General features: G+C 51.2%; 2 protein-coding genes across 2 annotated transcripts; both read left to right on the top strand.

The window, feature by feature from the left end:
- Positions 1-2,177: 2,177 nt before the first annotated feature.
- Positions 2,178-7,247, top strand: CEL (carboxyl ester lipase; the record flags this gene model as incomplete). Its single annotated transcript, XM_082295113.1, has 11 exons — positions 2,178-2,258; positions 2,566-2,716; positions 3,142-3,264; positions 3,610-3,807; positions 3,898-4,028; positions 4,451-4,558; positions 4,775-4,892; positions 5,745-5,931; positions 6,177-6,380; positions 6,495-6,692; positions 7,043-7,247. Exons 1-11 carry the CDS (start codon positions 2,193-2,195, stop codon positions 7,245-7,247), a joined length of 1,689 nt encoding a protein of 562 aa, XP_082151239.1. The 5' UTR covers positions 2,178-2,192.
- A 614-nt stretch (positions 7,248-7,861) lies between these two features.
- GTF3C5 (general transcription factor IIIC subunit 5) lies at positions 7,862-15,616 on the top strand (the record flags this gene model as incomplete). The annotated part of the gene is made up of 11 exons (XM_082295199.1): positions 7,862-8,011; positions 8,678-8,900; positions 9,140-9,338; positions 10,123-10,318; positions 10,651-10,755; positions 11,254-11,368; positions 12,035-12,115; positions 12,621-12,718; positions 13,376-13,458; positions 13,740-13,882; positions 14,474-15,616. The coding sequence occupies 11 exons, from the start codon at positions 7,862-7,864 to the stop codon at positions 14,629-14,631; spliced, it is 1,551 nt and encodes a 516-aa protein (XP_082151325.1). The 3' UTR covers positions 14,632-15,616.
- Positions 15,617-15,665: the final 49 nt, after the last annotated feature.

Here is a 15,665-nt window from a genome sequence, read left to right as displayed (position 1 = left end):
ACACTTAAAAGATAGTTCATTAAAGGCTTGCTTGTAACTGAGTGACTCTGGTTCTCTGTGTGTTTGCCATGACAGGATTTTCTTGCCAACATTAAGGTCAGGCAGGAAAGGACATCCATTCTGTGGGCAGTGTGTGTTCCCTGGCTGTGACCCCCTGATGTCCCAGGGAAGCTGCTGACAGCTGGGGTCCAGTCTCTCCCTGCCCAGCTGGCTGTTGGCCCTGAGGCTGTTTTCCCTCTTTGCCCCTGTGAGCCCAGGCAGGACAGCCCCAATCCTGACCTGTCCTCTGGATTTCCCTGTGTTACCATCAAGGTCCCTGCTGCTATCAACCAGATCTTAGAGAGCTAAAGGTGCAACAGGTGAATGCAAACCAGTCCTGACCTGTTGTTGATCTTGCACTGACATTGCTCAGGAACTGATGGGGCAGAATAAACCCATGGGGGATGTGATTCCCCACTGGTTTTAGGGCAGAGGCTGGGCTGGATTGGGCTGAGGAGCTGCAGCTCTGACCAGGGCAGGACAAGGAGCACAACATTCCACAAACCTTGTTCACCACATGCCCCCATCCACACACAAGTGCTGGACCTGACCTGTCCAGGCTCTGGTACCCTGTGGTGGGAGCAGGTGGGCTCAGCCGTGCTGGAGCTGCCCCACAGGCCATGGCTGATGTGGGGAACCCAGGGCTGGTGGGGGACATTGGGGCCGTGCTGTGGATGCTGGGAGGAGAGCACGGGGTGTCACAGGTGATGGGATCCCTGTGTGTGTGTGTTGAGGTTCTCCATGCAGAGGAGCTGTAGGGTGGGGAGCCCAGCCCTGGGGTGAGCCAGGGTCAGGGAGCCCCTGCAGTGGAACCAGCCTCCTGCCTGCTTCCAGTGGGATGGAGCCAAGGGCAGGGCTTCCAGAAATTAATGCCATGTGTCCCTGTGCAGTCCTGGCTCTGATTGGCTTTGCCAGAAGAACAATCTGGGAGATCTCCCACAAGAAACATCTTTCATTTTCTCACTGTTGGCCTTCAGCAGCACTTTTTAAATGAAAAAGAAATTTCCAGATTGAGTTGGTACCTGCAGTTCTCTCTTGCTTTGCCCCTGTCCCACTGAGTAGCTGCAGTAGCTCCAGGAGAGCAAATGCAGAGGGTGAAGCCTTTAGTGCTCCAACACATTTCATACAGATCAGTCCCAAGTGCTGGAGGGTTTTCTGCCAGCCAGGGCAGAGCTCCTCTGTCAGTGTGCAAATGGATGTAGCTTTGAATGGATTTTTAAAAAATTTTCTTTCCTCAGTGGTGCCATGAGAGTCTTTTATGTTACCAGTGTGTGATTAAGGGACATTGGGCCAAAGTTAAACCAACCCATTGCTCACCTGGCTGAGTCTCTTTTTAGAAGTCTGGAACACAAACTCCATTTTTGCGTGTTCCCATGAAGATTCTCATTACACCATGAAAAACACAGGAATCCTTTCCTTCTTTCCATCTCTTATCAACAGATATTCTACCAGCCCTGTGATTGAATGTGGAAAGGAATTGCACACTGACAGATGAGTTTTCTGTGAGAGATAAATTTCAAAGCTATTGTTTGCATCCTGCCCATTCCCCTCTCTCTCTGGCAAACACAACAAGCAGTGGAGATGACAAAGAGCAGCTGGCATGAGCCTGCAGAGGTATGAGGAGGAAGGAGACTTGAAGCCTTCAGATGGGTGTTACAATGAAATGGAAACAGAAATTCTGGCCTATGTGTGAACTTCATGAGCAGTCTGGCTGCTGCTGGATAGAAGCAGCTTTGAGGCTCGCTGTCACTTCGAGTCTTGTACATTCCCCAGTGTGTTACGAGTGCAAGGCTTCTCCTAGGTTGCCAATAATATGTTCTACTGCATACCTTAATATGATTTCAGCCACCTGTGCTTGGGTGAGGCTTCTCAAGAATCCACCAGGTTTAATTTCTCAGGAATTTTGTCGGACTGAGCACTTCCTTTGGTTTGGCCTCCAGCCCACACAAACAGCACCTGCAGGGCTCTCACACGGCCATGGCCATCTACCTCAGCCATGGACTGGCCTCAGGCTACTGAAGGACAAGGGTGTGGAGGCTGCCCTGGTCCAGCTCCAAGCCAAGTCTGGCCCATGGCATTGGCACACACCTGCACTCGTGGCTATATAAATACAGGCCTCCAGCTGGGGCTGTGTCCTCAGGGCTGCTCTCGCCATGGCTCGCTGGCACATCCTGGCCTTGGCCCTGTGCTCCTACCTTGGGGTAGCCTGGGCTGCGACCGTAAGTACAAAGGCTGTGTTTGCACCCAAAGGCTGAAGGTTTTCTCCTTCTGCCATTTGTCTTTGGGACTGTGGGGGAATTGCTGCTGCCTGTCTGCTCCAAAGGGCACCTGCAGGACACCTGCACAGCTCCCGTGGCACCTGGGGGCTTTCCATAAGGGACCAAGGGTGTGGCTGGGGAGGGTGGGATGTGAGTGGGTCTGTACGGGGCCCTGGCCAGGGCAAGGTGTGGGTGCTGGAGACACAGGAAGCCAGAGTTACGAAGGACAGAGCAATGGATTTTCTCTTCTCCATGGTACCACCTGTAGCTGGGGGTGGTGCTTACCGAGGGAGGATTTGTGGAAGGCGAGAGTAAGAAACTGGGACTCTTTGGGAGCTACGTCGACATCTTCAGAGGGATTCCCTTTGCTGCCCCTCCAAAGAGACTGGAAGATCCCCAGCCTCATCCTGGCTGGGATGGTAAGATCCAGCTTTTGAATGCCTTTGGTTTGGGGTTTTATTTTTGCATCTCTCTTTTTTAGTCTGTTTTTGTCAAGATGAAGATGTTCTTGCCTGCTTTCATCTACTAAGCAGGGCCAAGATAAAGCTCTTAGTCTCCTGAAATGTCTGAGAGTCTGTGTCTAAATGTTCCCAAGCAACTCAAGTAACCCCAGGAAGTGACAGAACCAAAGCATGGCACCTGCACCTGCCCTCCCCATGTCTTGGCTGTCCAGAGCTAGTTCACAGGGAAAAGCCTCCCGCTTTGTCACTCAAACCAGATATAGCAGCTGAGAGGCTCTTCTGCCTCTTCACTGGACTCAGAAAGGAAAGGATGGGTGGACAGACACCTGGCAACCAGAGAATGGAGCTGATGCCCTTAACTGGTCTTCCGTCTTTCCTCTCAGGAACGTTGGAAGCAAAAACATTCAAAAAGCGCTGTATGCAAATGAAGCTGACACAGACTGATGTCCGTGGGAGTGAGGACTGTCTGTACCTGAACATCTGGATCCCTCAAGGGAGGAGAGAGAGTATGTGCTTGGCAGGGACCTGGGCAGGAGATCCCCACCTGCCTTTCCTGGGCAAATTTTTCTGGAGCATCTCTCAGCAGTTATGGTCCATAGTGGGCAGGTGCTGGGCAGTGATTTTCAGGGGGAAAGGTGGCAACTGTGTCAGACAACGTCCCTCACCTTCACCCTGTTGGGAGGCTCAGCCTCTTGTGCAGAGCAAGGACTTTTTTGGCCACGGGCTCTTACAGAGCATCAAGTCAGCTCCTGCCCAGGTGGAATGATGCTCAGGGAGGGGGTGAGGGGATGGAGGGGCAGCACCTTCCAGCTCTGTCGGGGCTCACTCTGCTCCTGTTCCGCTCCTCCCAGTCTCTACCAAGCTGCCCGTGATGGTTTTTATCTACGGCGGCGCCTTCCTAGTCGGAGGCAGCCAGGGAGCCAATTTCCTGGACAACTACCTGTACGATGGGGAGGAGATCGCAGTGCGGGGCAACGTCATCGTGGTGACCGTCAACTACCGCCTGGGGCCGCTGGGCTTCCTGAGCACCGGCGATGAAAACCTGCCAGGTACCTCTGCTGCTCGCTCTGTCCTGGATGCCCACTTTGTGAGTTTTGCTGTGCCCCTGCTCACTGGTGGATGATCTCTCTGTCCTTCAGGGAACTACGGGCTCAAGGACCAGCACATGGCCATTGCCTGGGTGAAGAGGAACATCAAGGCCTTTGGGGGTGACCCAGACAACATCACCATCTTTGGGGAATCGGCCGGTGCCGTCAGCGTCTCCCTGCAGGTCAGTTGTCCTTGTCAGACCAGAGCAGAGCCCCTTCTCTGTCAATCAGTGAGAGTGCCCCTTGGTACTCATCTGCTTTCCTCCCCACCTGCTGTCTCATGAACGTCCTGCCCTGGCCAGAACAGCAATGCTCAGCCTCAGTGCTTTGTAGCAGCTCCTCCTTCTTCAGCTTCATCAGTCCCACCACTGCAGCCATGTGTCCTGGGAAGAAACAGCCTCTACCTTCCAGGTCCCCCTCCTCTGCTCCTCTTCTCAGCATCTCACCTTTGAACTTCAAATCCTGAGACTGCTGAACACCTCAAGACCTGGCAGTTTCCCTGGGACAGCTGCACGACCCGCAAGGCCATCTGCCTGGTTTGGCAGGCTGTGGTCTCCTCAGGAGTTTGTACCCAAAACCCTCTTGTCCCCATTTTGCCCCCCAGACGCTGTCCCCGAAGAACAAGGGCCTGTTCAAGAGAGCCATCAGCCAGAGCGGCGTCGGGGTCTGCAGCTGGGCCATCCAGAGGGACCCGCTCTTCTGGGCTAAAAAGGTAATGTGCAAGTCTTGCCTGAAGGACTATAGAAACCAAAAAAGCAATTCCCTAGAGGAGAGCATGGCTAGGAAGGGACTGGGCAGGAGCTGTGCCAGACAAAGCTGTGGAAAGTCACTGCTTTGAGATTAAAACCAAATACAATCTGTCTCGATAACAATTACCCCTGGCTTTGGGAGGTAACGCTAGGATGTTTTTCTGTCTCTTCTCCTGCAGCTTGGAGAAAAGGTGGGCTGCTCCACAGACAACACCACCATCTTGGCCAACTGCCTGCGCAGCTCTGATCCCAAAACTTTGACACTGGCCTACCACCTGCAGCTGACCAACCTGCCCGGTAAGTCCCCCAGCCTGTGCTCTGGTCAATCACCCACCCTGGGCTCCTCAAGCTCTGGCAGGACACTGGGTTGACTGCCAGGAGTGTTGAAGCAGAGCTTGTGCCCTTCAGAAAAGGGACAATAATGACAGCTCTTGCAGCCACCTTTCTGCAGGCAGGTGCACATTGCAGCAGACGAATGCTGCCCACCATGCAATGGCAGCAGTGGCAGAGGGATTATCCAAGGGCTCTGCCTTGGCCTCAGAACAACTGTTTGGGCTTCCTCTTCTGTGAAAGTAGCCAGAGCAATCCCAGAATACAGTTAGTAAATTAAAAAAAAAAAAAAAAAAAGTTCACATCCCTGCTATTTCTATTTGAGTCGCTGGGGGGAGCGTAGGATCGCTGCTGCTTTTGCTGCCTGCGGGGACTCCTTTGCCAAGAAGAGTCTCCTCCTGGTGCTCCTGGTCACAAACCACAGCGTTTACCCTGGCTCAGAACAGAGAGTGGCTAAACCACTGCTGTGCAACTGCACAGTCTGGGGCTGGCTGTCCTGACAAGCAGACAGCATGGCCAGGTGGGATGAAAAGTTCAGCTCTTTCCTATGTTTTTGGGGAAGGGATTTGCAGGAGGAGAGGATTTATGGATGTTACCAGGTGGTGCTTGCCTGGCAGATCTCTTGCTTTTCTCCTTCAGCCATAGCCATGAGGTTTCCACTGCATCTGGGTGACATCCTGCACATAATGAAGCCACTGCTCAAGCTGTCATTCACCTCAGCCTGTTTTCTCCCGAGCTCTTTGAGTCATGGGCTATGCCAGACCACTCATCTGTGTTTCCTCACCTGCTAACAGACTCTGCTCTTGTCTCCTGCTGCAGTGCCCCTGGTGCACACCCTCGCCCTCACTCCTGTCGTCGACGGGGATTTCCTCCCAGACATGCCAGAGAAGCTCTTTGCCAACGCTGCCGACATTGACTACCTGGTCGGGGTCAATAACATGGATGGGCACTTCTTTGCCGGCGTGGATTTACCCGCCATCAACCGCCCGCTGGTGAAAATCACTGCGTGAGTGACAGATGCCCTTGGAGCCCTCAACAGGAGCCATCTTCTCTCCAGTGTAGCTCCCAAGCCCCAACGACTCAGGCTTGAGCGGACAGGGCACAGCCTTCATAACAGGATGTCGCTCCAAGCCTGGGTGCCCAGGCCTTGTGTTGCCAAGTCCAGAGCCCTCAAGAGAAAGGACCAGGCAAGACCCCTGCCTGACTTGAAGTTGCTGGTCTGTAATTAATTAATGTCACTTGTCTTTTCAGGGAGCAGGTGTATGATTTGATCAAAGGCCTCACCGTGGACAGGGGCGAGGCTGGAGCCAACGCCACCTACAACATCTACACACAGAGCTGGGGTGACAAACCCAGTCAGGAGGTCATGAAGAAGACAGTGGTGGACCTGGTCACTGACTACATCTTCCTGATTCCCACACAGTGGACACTGAACCTGCACCTGCAGAATGCCCAGTGAGCAGCTCAGCCCTGGCAGGGACCCAAAGCTGACCGGGGTGGATGAGGAGTGGCTTAAGAGGGCTCTGCTGTCCCCTCACAGCTGCTTATCCAGTCCCTTTTATTTCCCAGGAGTGGCAAGACCTACAGCTACGTGTTCTCCCAGCCCTCCCGCATGCCTGTCTACCCCAGCTGGGTCGGGGCAGACCATGCTGATGACCTGCAGTACGTGTTTGGGAAGCCCTTTGCCACCCCCCTGGGCTACCTGCCCAAGCACAGGACCGTCTCAAAGGCCATGATTGCTTACTGGACCAATTTTGCCAGGAGCGGGTGAGTGATTCCTATTCCACATTTGCGGCTTGATGCAACACTTCAAGGTGCTGCTTTCACCCAGTAACTTTTCAGGATCATTCCCAGAAGCAGGGTGTTCCATGTCTGTATTTCTTATTCCTGAATCCTAATGTTCATACAAAATTTAAGTCCCTATGTGAAGCTGGGATGATGCCAGTGGGGACTGAGGGAGGAGATTGCAGGTCATCAACTCACTCCTGGCAGGCAGAATTCCTATTGCTAGTGCCAGGGTCAACTCTCTCTTTTTTCTCACTTAAAGTCTCACTTGAGCAGACAAGGTTCCTGCCAAAAACCTCAAAACTGTGTTTCTGTGTCTCCTTTTCCCCCAGTGATCCCAACAAAGGCCATTCGGACGTGCCCGTTTCCTGGCCAGCCTACAGCGACAAGGGCAAGTACTACCTGGATATCAACAGCGAGATGAACAAAAACTCTGTGAAGCAGGACCTGAGATCCCGGTTTGTGACCTTCTGGAACTCGGTCTATCGGCAGCTGCCGCAGGTCGCCAACATCTCCCAGTTGGAGTTAATGTTCTGAACACTTAAAAGATAGTTCATTAAAGGCTTGCTTGTAACTGAGTGACTCTGGTTGTCTGTGTGTTTGCCATGACAGGAGTTTCTCGCTAATGTCAAGGTCAGGCAGGATGGAACATCCTGTGGGCAGTGTGTGCTCCCCTGGCTGTGACAGCCAGCGCTGGACAAGCTGTCCTTGTGGCGAATTTTATTCTCACCCTCACCTTTATCCCCTTCATCTGCCACCTTCTGTGGCATCAAACATTGCTGGGATGAAGACTGAAGTTCTTAGGAAGCAAAAGCTTGTTTTAATGAGAATTTACACCAGATTCCTTGCACGATCAGAGAAGCGGCGTACGGATGCACGTGAGCATGTGCTCAGTCAGGGCTGTTTTCCTTCATTGTCCAGGCAGGACGAGGACAAAATAACACACGGGGGAGGTGATTCTGCATCTGTTTATGGTCACAAGCTGGGCTGAGGAGCCGCAGGTCCGAGCAGGACAGGACGAGCTCAGGCCGCCCTCAGGCCTCGCCCTCCCCACACGCCGAGCGCGCCGCTGCCGCCTCGGAACCGCCGTGCGGCGGAACCTTCGCGCCGCGGCCCGCGGGGCGGCGCCGGGCGAGAGCGGCGGGGCAGCGATGGCGGCGGGGCGGCAGCGGGGCCCGCGGGGCTCGGCCGTGCTGGCGCTGCCCCGCGCCCCGCGCTTGGTGTGCGTGGAGTACCCGGGGCTCGTCCGGGACGTCGGGGCCATGCTGCGGACGCTGGGAGGAGAGCAGGGGGTGTCGCGGGTGAGGGGGCGCGGGGGCTGTGGAGCGGGTGGCGACTCGCTGGGCAGAGGGTGAGGGGCGGCGAGACCGGGCCTGTGCCTGGGCGGGGGGGCTGGGGGCGAGAGGGGGCCGGGGCGAGCCCCTACGTGGGACCCCCTGTGGGAGTCGTTCCAAGCCAGCATGTCCCCACGTGTGGTTTGGGGGTGATGCTGCTTCCCTGCTATCCCTGAGCAGGGATTCAGGCGGTGTCTGGTAAAATCATAGTATGGTTTGGGTTGGAAGGGACCATAAATGTCATTGAATTCCACCCTCTTGCCATGGGCAGGACCACCTTCCACTAGACCAGCTTGCTCCAACCTGGCCTTGGACACTTCCAGGGATGGGGCAGCCACAGCTTCTCTGGTCAGCCTGTACCAGGGCCTCCCCACCCTCACAGGGAAGAATTTCTTCCTCACATCCAGGATATTATATTTCTCATTTATTTATTTCTTCCTAATACCCAGGATGGGAGAGGCTGCACACCCCTGTGATGTGCTGCAGGTGTTGGTGGGGCAGCAATGATCCCCCTGAGACTGTGTGAGGGGAACACCGGTGCCCATGGCAGCGTGTGGGGCTGGAGGCTGGCACAGGAGTGTGGGGCTGTGTGGGTGGGATGCTGACAGGGGCTCTGCCTGCCCTTGCTGACAGATCTACGCCGACCCTGCCAAAAGGCTGGAGCTGTATTTCCGCCCCAAGGACCCCTACTGCCACCCCGTGTGTGCCAACCGCTTCCCCACCTCCACCATGCTGCTCAGGGTGAGGAGGAGGACCAAGAAGAAGCAGCAGTTGGACACCGAGGAACAAATCCAGCCAGAAGTCCAGTTTGAGATGGAGATTCTTGGGATTGTCACCACTGTTTACAAATTTCAAGGTAACCCTTAGGCTTGTGTGCACATGGCTTGGAGATGAGGATGTTTGGTGGGAAAGGGAAGTGTTTCCCTTTAACGAGTTGAGGACTGGAAGGAAAATCAAGCGTCCTGTTGTTACAGCCTCCTTGCTGGATAAAACTTTGTATAAACTTATCAGATTCCTGCTCCTTAAAGTTGAGTGTGGGAAATATTGTTGAATTCACAACAAAGTTCACAATTTTTTAACCCTTGTTTCTTACAGGAATGTCTGATTTCCAGTACCTGGCAATGCACTCTGGTCCTGATGGCAAACAAACCTCCATGTATGACAAAGTCCTGATGCTCAAACCAGAGAAGGAAGAATTTTTCAATAGGGACTTACCTCTTTACATCCCACCACCCATTTTCTCACGTCTGGACACTCCCATTGACTATTTTTATCGCCCAGATATACAGCACAGGTCAGTGCCTTTTCTGATGATACATCTTCCATGTATTTCACCTGTTGAATCTGCTCCCTTGTGCTGTTTTATCCCTCTTGATTTGGCACAGCAGAGGCAAAAAAAAAAAATGCCCAGAAACTGCCTGGCAGTGGCAACCTCAGCAAAATTCCACTTGAGGATTTGCCAGGTGAGGGGAGCTGGGGATGTGGTGAAGATGATGCCTCTCCCAGCACACCTCACACAGTGTGGGATGCAGGATACAGCCTCCTGCCTGCTTCCAGTGGGCTGGAGCCAAGGGCAGGGCTTGCAAGAGTCAGTGCCATGTGTTCCTGTGCCTTCCTGGCCCCGATTGGCTTTGCCAGAAGAACAATCTGGGAGATCTCCCACAAGAAACATCTTTCATTTTCTCACTGTTGGCCTTCAGCAGCACTTTTTAAAGGAAGATTTCCAGAATGAGTTGGTACCTGCAGTTCTCTCTTGCTTTCCCCCTGTCCCACTGAGTAGCTGCAGTAGCTCCAGGAGAGCAAATGCAGAGGGTGAAGCCTTTAGTGCTCCAACACATTTCATACAGATCAGTCCCAAGTGCTGGAGGGTTTTCTGCCAGCCAGGGCAGAGCTCTGTCAGTGTGCAAATGGATGTAGCTTTGAGGTTTTAGGTTTCTTTCAAACTTAAATTTTCTTTTCTTCAGTGGTGCCATGAGTGGTTTTATGGTACCAGTGTGTGATCAAGGGAGGTTGGACCAAAGTTAAACCAACCTGCTGCTCACCCAGCTGAGTCCCTTTTGTCTTTCCCTGTTCCTTAGGGAGGGATACAACAATCCCCAGGTGTCTGGTGAGAACCTGATTGGCCTCAGCAGGGCCCGGCGCCCACACAATGCCATCTTTGTGAACTTTGATGATGAAGAGATCCCGACTAAACCCCTGGATGCTGCTGTCCAGAACTGGAAGAAAGTGTGCACCAATCCTGTGGATAAAAAGGTGGAGGAAGAGCTGAGAAAGGTGTGTGCCTTACTCCTGACCTGAGCACTGTCCTGCAGCAAGTTGGGGAGGAAAAAGTGCATTTTTTTCCGCAGAAATTCTTGGTGATTGTAAGTGAGGATGAGCAGATGCTACTGACACTGCTGTGTTCAGTTCAATTCTGCAAGTCAAGGTTTGAATCTCTGGCCAGCTCACATTAAGCCCCTTTTTGTGCCACGAGTTCTTACATTACCATCCAGTAGCTCAAACTGAGGGCCAAAGGCCCTGATACAGAACTAGGTCCACTTGGAAAGCTGCTCTGCCTTTGGTAACCCCCTTCCCACTGTTCTGTGGTTGTTTGTGTGTTTCTTTAGCTCTTTGAAGTCCGTCCCGTGTGGTCTCGGAACGCAGTGAAGGCCAATATCAGTGTCCATCCAGACAAGCTGAAGCTGCTGCTGCCATATTTGGCCTATTACATGGTGAGTGCTGCATCTGTGAGCAAGGGAACATCCCCTGGCTGTTCCTGGTCCTTTACCACTTCTGAGGTCCTACCACCGAGTACCTGAGCTTAATTTTAGGTAATGAGACAGAGGGAAGGAAATGCTTTGGAACTAAAGTTGAAGCCAAGGAGGATTGGGTCACTATTTGCTCCATAGGTTCTAATCACCTTTGCAGGTCAGTCAGACACTCTGAGTGACTGTTCACCTGGCAGTGGTAGAATTTTTCCACACAAACAAGACTGACCTTGCAGGTTGGTTTGTAAAAGCACACAAATATTTGTGCTTTGATGCTTTGATTGCCAAGTTTCAGTGTATAAATAGTGCCATGGCAAGTGAGCAAAGAGCTGGTAAAACAAATATCTTTGGGCAATGAGGGGAAATACTAGAACTTTCCAAGAACTCTGTAACTCTGTAATGAAGGAAAGTGCAACACCATGGTGCTTTTTCGTAACCATCTTCCCTCCTGTGTTTGTGCAGTTAACAGGTCCTTGGAGAAGCTTATGGGTTAGGTTTGGGTATGACCCCAGAAAACACCCTGAAGCAAAGATTTATCAAGTACTGGACTTCCGAATTCGCTGTGGAATGAAATATGGTAAAAGGGCCCAACCCACAGAGCTGCTCTCTCTGCTTTCTGGTTAATCCTGGTAGTACTTTTCTTTTTATGTGTTTTTCAAACTCTTTTGCCATAGTTCTGCTCTGATGAACATGTCACCTCCTGAGCTCCTTGCTTACTGTAGTTCTTTCCAAACTCCTGTAATACTTTCTTTCATAGTGTGCAATATGTCTTTCCTCATTTGGTACATTCTAAACTCTGACCTTCCTCCTCCATGTGTTCCAAGCCCAAGTGGGTGTAGCAGAGCATCCTCCTCCTCACCCAGGGGAGGCACCAAGCAGGAATTCTGGTGCTCATATAGCAGCTTTTCCTCAAGGGTCTCAGCATCTCCTGCAGGGTGCTGGGTCTCAGACCTTGGATGTGGGGTTCCCTGCTCTGAGTTTGCAGAGGACAAGTTGAGGAAAAGGAGTTTCTGATGTCATCTAATAAATCTATGACAGAGCTGGCATCCACTCATTGACATCAGGTCGCATTTCCAAGTTAAAGGGTTTTGTTGATCTCTTCTCCCCACCCTGCTAAAATCTGCATATCCCAAAGACCAGCCTGCCCTTCTTACACCAGTCCAGCCCTTGTGTTCCTGAGCTGGGGATATTCTGCAGGGTGCTCACCCTCAGTTCATTACTGGTTTTTGGTTTTCCCCTCTAGGTTATGCTGCTACTGACATGCCTGTGAAAGCAAAACGCAGCACATACAACTACAGCCTGCCCATCACTGTCAAGAAACAAGGTATGCTGGGCCAGAAGGGCTGCCTGGCTCTTCTGTTTCTCTGTTTGCCCCAGCCTAGTCACAGATGGTGAAGGGTCTTCCTGTGTCCTAACAGAGACAAAACTGGAGCTTGTTTTCTGGTTATAATATTGCTGCTGTTAAGCCAGTAGAAAAATCTCCTGCTGGGAAGTGTTGTGGAAGTCTGGCTGAGCCACAGTATCTGTTAGCAGGCAGGAGGGAGTTCTGCAAGCCACACTGGGCATTCAGCATTCACTGAGGTGCAGAGAATGGGGGAGTTCTCTTTTCTCTGTCAACGGAGAGTAGAAAAGGTTAAAGTTACGAACAAATGGACTCTGGAAAAAGCTGCCCAACTCAGCACCCTTCCTGGGACTGTCCAGTAACATCTCTGAAGAATGAACAGAGCACATGCTCTGTTGCTGGTTGGTCTGGTTTTGTTGAATCAACAGAGAAGTGACAGTACAATATGAAAGATGTCCCTAATTAGGACTCTCTGTTTTCCTTTCAGGAAGTCACACAGTCAGTGTCCATGGCCTGAAACAGGGGCTGGGTACAGCTGGTACATCTGGGGCAAAAAAGTCCCCCTCCAGCAGGTACAAGTTGAAGGTAAGCATGACCTTTTATACCGAAATCTTGAAATATCTCAGTGAAATAGGGATGTTTCCTTGTTTATCAGTCTTCAAGGGATCAGCTGTGAGTGAGCTGATGTGCTCAGGTTTATCTGGGAAGTTCCTAGTTGGACATGGCACTATGGGACATCATCTGAGTGTATTTCTTACATGCTGCAAGTGGGATTGGTGCTCTCCAGCCTAGTCTTAGATGTGACGAGCATTTTGCTTCAATTGATAAAATTGGAACTTCATGGGCAGCGAAGTGCAAAAAATCACCATGTCTTTATCAGGTCATGCTGCAAAATCCAACAGGGTGGAATAAATAAATGAGTCTTGCTCTTCCCTTTTTGCTAGAATGAAGCCCATGCTGCACTGCTAGGCAGTGACAGGCTGCAGACAGAGCTGCAGGTTGGAGAGGTGAAGTGTTTTCTCTGCACAGCAGTGCTGGTGTGACTGTGGCTGCAGGGACATTCTGGCGCATTCCTCATTCAGCTTTATCTTCTGCCATGTACAGATCCATGCCTTAGAACTTGTTTCTCTTGGAAGTACCTTCTTCTTGAATCAGCCCATTGGAAGTACTTTCAGTTATGCCAGAGTTGTCCTGTTACACCATAAAATGCACATGAATCCTTTCCTTCTTTCCTCCTCTTAGGAATCTGTCTACGTTTTCCGAGAAGGAGCCTTACCCCCTTACCGACAGATGTTCTACCAGCTCTGTGACTTAAATGTGGAAAGGTACTGCACACTGACAGAGACAGATTTCAAAGCTTGTTGTTTATACCCTGTCATTCACCCCTCTCCCCTTGAGCAGGAACATCAGAGGTGTTCAGTTTCTCAATAAAAACAGAACAGCCTTTTTACCCATGAACTTCCTTTCCCATCTGACAATTACCTGCATAACCAACTGTGCTATTCCAGCTCAGTGAAGTGAAATGGAAATAAATCAGTCAGTCTCATCTGAAACTCACATCTGAGTGCAGAAGATTAATGTTTCCTTCCCTTTTGCTGCTCTTTAGCCTGCAGAAGATCATCCATCGGAATGACGGCACGGAGTCGGAATGCACGGAGCGGGATGGATGGTGCCTTGCCAAGACAAGTGATGACCTGAGGGACAGCATGTCCCTGATGATAAAGCAGATCATCAGATCCACCAGGCCTGGTAAGGATGCTTTGAACATGAGGATGTTGTAATTGGCACTGAGGCAGAAGTGTTCCTGCGTCTGCCCCCTCCTTTGTGTGTTCTTTGGGATGTAGCTCATTCCAGTGTGGGAGCTGAGGCTGCTGGCCTGCAATGGGAATGTGGGTTGGCATTAGGGATGGCTGGGAGTTAAGGTTTTCTAGTTCATCTTCCCAGTAGCAACCCTTCAGCTTTTAAATGTCTTTGCACAGTAATAATCAAGACTTTATTCTGACTGATGTATCTGTTGCTGGAATTTTACTTTTTATTGATATTATTGATTGAACAAGAAGTGAGGAAATTATTTCTTCATGATGCTGGGCCAAAGCAATAATATCCCAGTGAATTGGGTCAGAATGAGGCAGGAGAGGAGCACTGCAGCTCTGCTGATGTTCTCCTTCCTGGAGTGTGGAGACAGATTGCTCTGGCTTGATCAGATTCTGTTAAGATGTGCAACATTAGATGAGCCCCTGAGGCTGCTGCCTTCCTCTCACATGTATGAATTCAACTGCAAATGCCCCCAGGTTGCACTGAAAGAGGTATCACAGTGTCTTTCTTTCTTCCCAATTTAAGCTCTTTTCTCAAATACAACAAGCAGTGAAGATGGCAAAGAACAGCTGGCATATGAGTCTGGAGAGGATGAGGATGATGAAGAGGAGGAGGAAGAGGACTTCAAGCCTTCTGATGGGAGTGAAAATGAAATGGAGACAGAAATTCTGGACTATGTGTGAACTCAGTGAGCAGTCTGGCTGCTGTGGAGAGAACTGTGTCTGCTCTTGCTCCTTGAGAGCCAAGGGTTTGGCATCCCTGCCCAGGGTCTGGGGAAGCAGAGCTCGTACAAAGCTGATGATGATCTCTCTGCAGCGACTGCTGGTGGGCATCATTCTGGATGTTTGGGAGCCAGTGCCTGCATTTTCGGAATTGCTGGCTGAGAAACCCTCCAGCAAGTTCAGACTCAGCAAACTCCCAAGAGTGAGCCCAGAATCCAGCTGGTAACACAGCAGACATGGGGAGAAGCTGCGTTCCCAAATCTCTCCGTGTGTGGGCGTGCACTCTCTCCAGGTTGGTGGCTGTGTGGAAAATAGAAAAGGTGCCCAAGGAGATGCTGGGAAAAGAAGCACTCCAGAACTCCTGGAGTCCCTAAGGCAGGTTCTGCCCTTCTGCTTGTCCAGAGGGAATGAAATTACTGTGCCATGCCTTCAGCACTGAGCCTCGCTGGTCATCTTGGAAATAAAGCCAGCGGGAAAATACACTTTCTGTCAGTGACTAATTCCCTTCCTGGGGTGTGAATGTTTGCTGTCCTCACTACCTGATGCACTTCTCAGGTCTGTTTTGACTTCCCCAGTTAGCAGTTAACAAGGACTGAAGGCAGCTGGAAAAGGGGCAGAGCTTCAGGTTCACAGAAGTTGGCCACTGCCAGCTGGATTGTTCCCACCAGAAGAAAGTCACAGAAATTAAAAGATCTGCTGGCATTTTCTGGGTCTTGTGCATTCCCCAGTGTGTTAACGACCACACCTGGAGCCAAGCTTGCTTTTTTAAAAGCAGTTAAGACCTCCTCCACTGAGGAGGTCCTATGGACTGTTACAGTTGCTTTTAAAGCCTTTACTTGTAACAAAAGGAGTAAACCCAACAAATTACACTAGGAAAATGCAACAGTTTCAACTCACAGATGCGGTTCATTTGAAAAGTGAGCCCTGGTCCCTCAGCCAGAAAAAAAGAAAGTTCAACGCACCAGGGTGAACATAAAGTATGAACTCCCCTACAG

The sequence above is a fragment of the Coloeus monedula genome (genome assembly GCF_965178545.1).
Source record: "Coloeus monedula genome assembly, chromosome: 21".
Classification (NCBI taxonomy): domain Eukaryota; kingdom Metazoa; phylum Chordata; class Aves; order Passeriformes; family Corvidae; genus Coloeus; species Coloeus monedula.
Note: the sequence above shows the minus strand (reverse complement) of the source record. Positions and strands in the feature narration are given on the sequence as shown.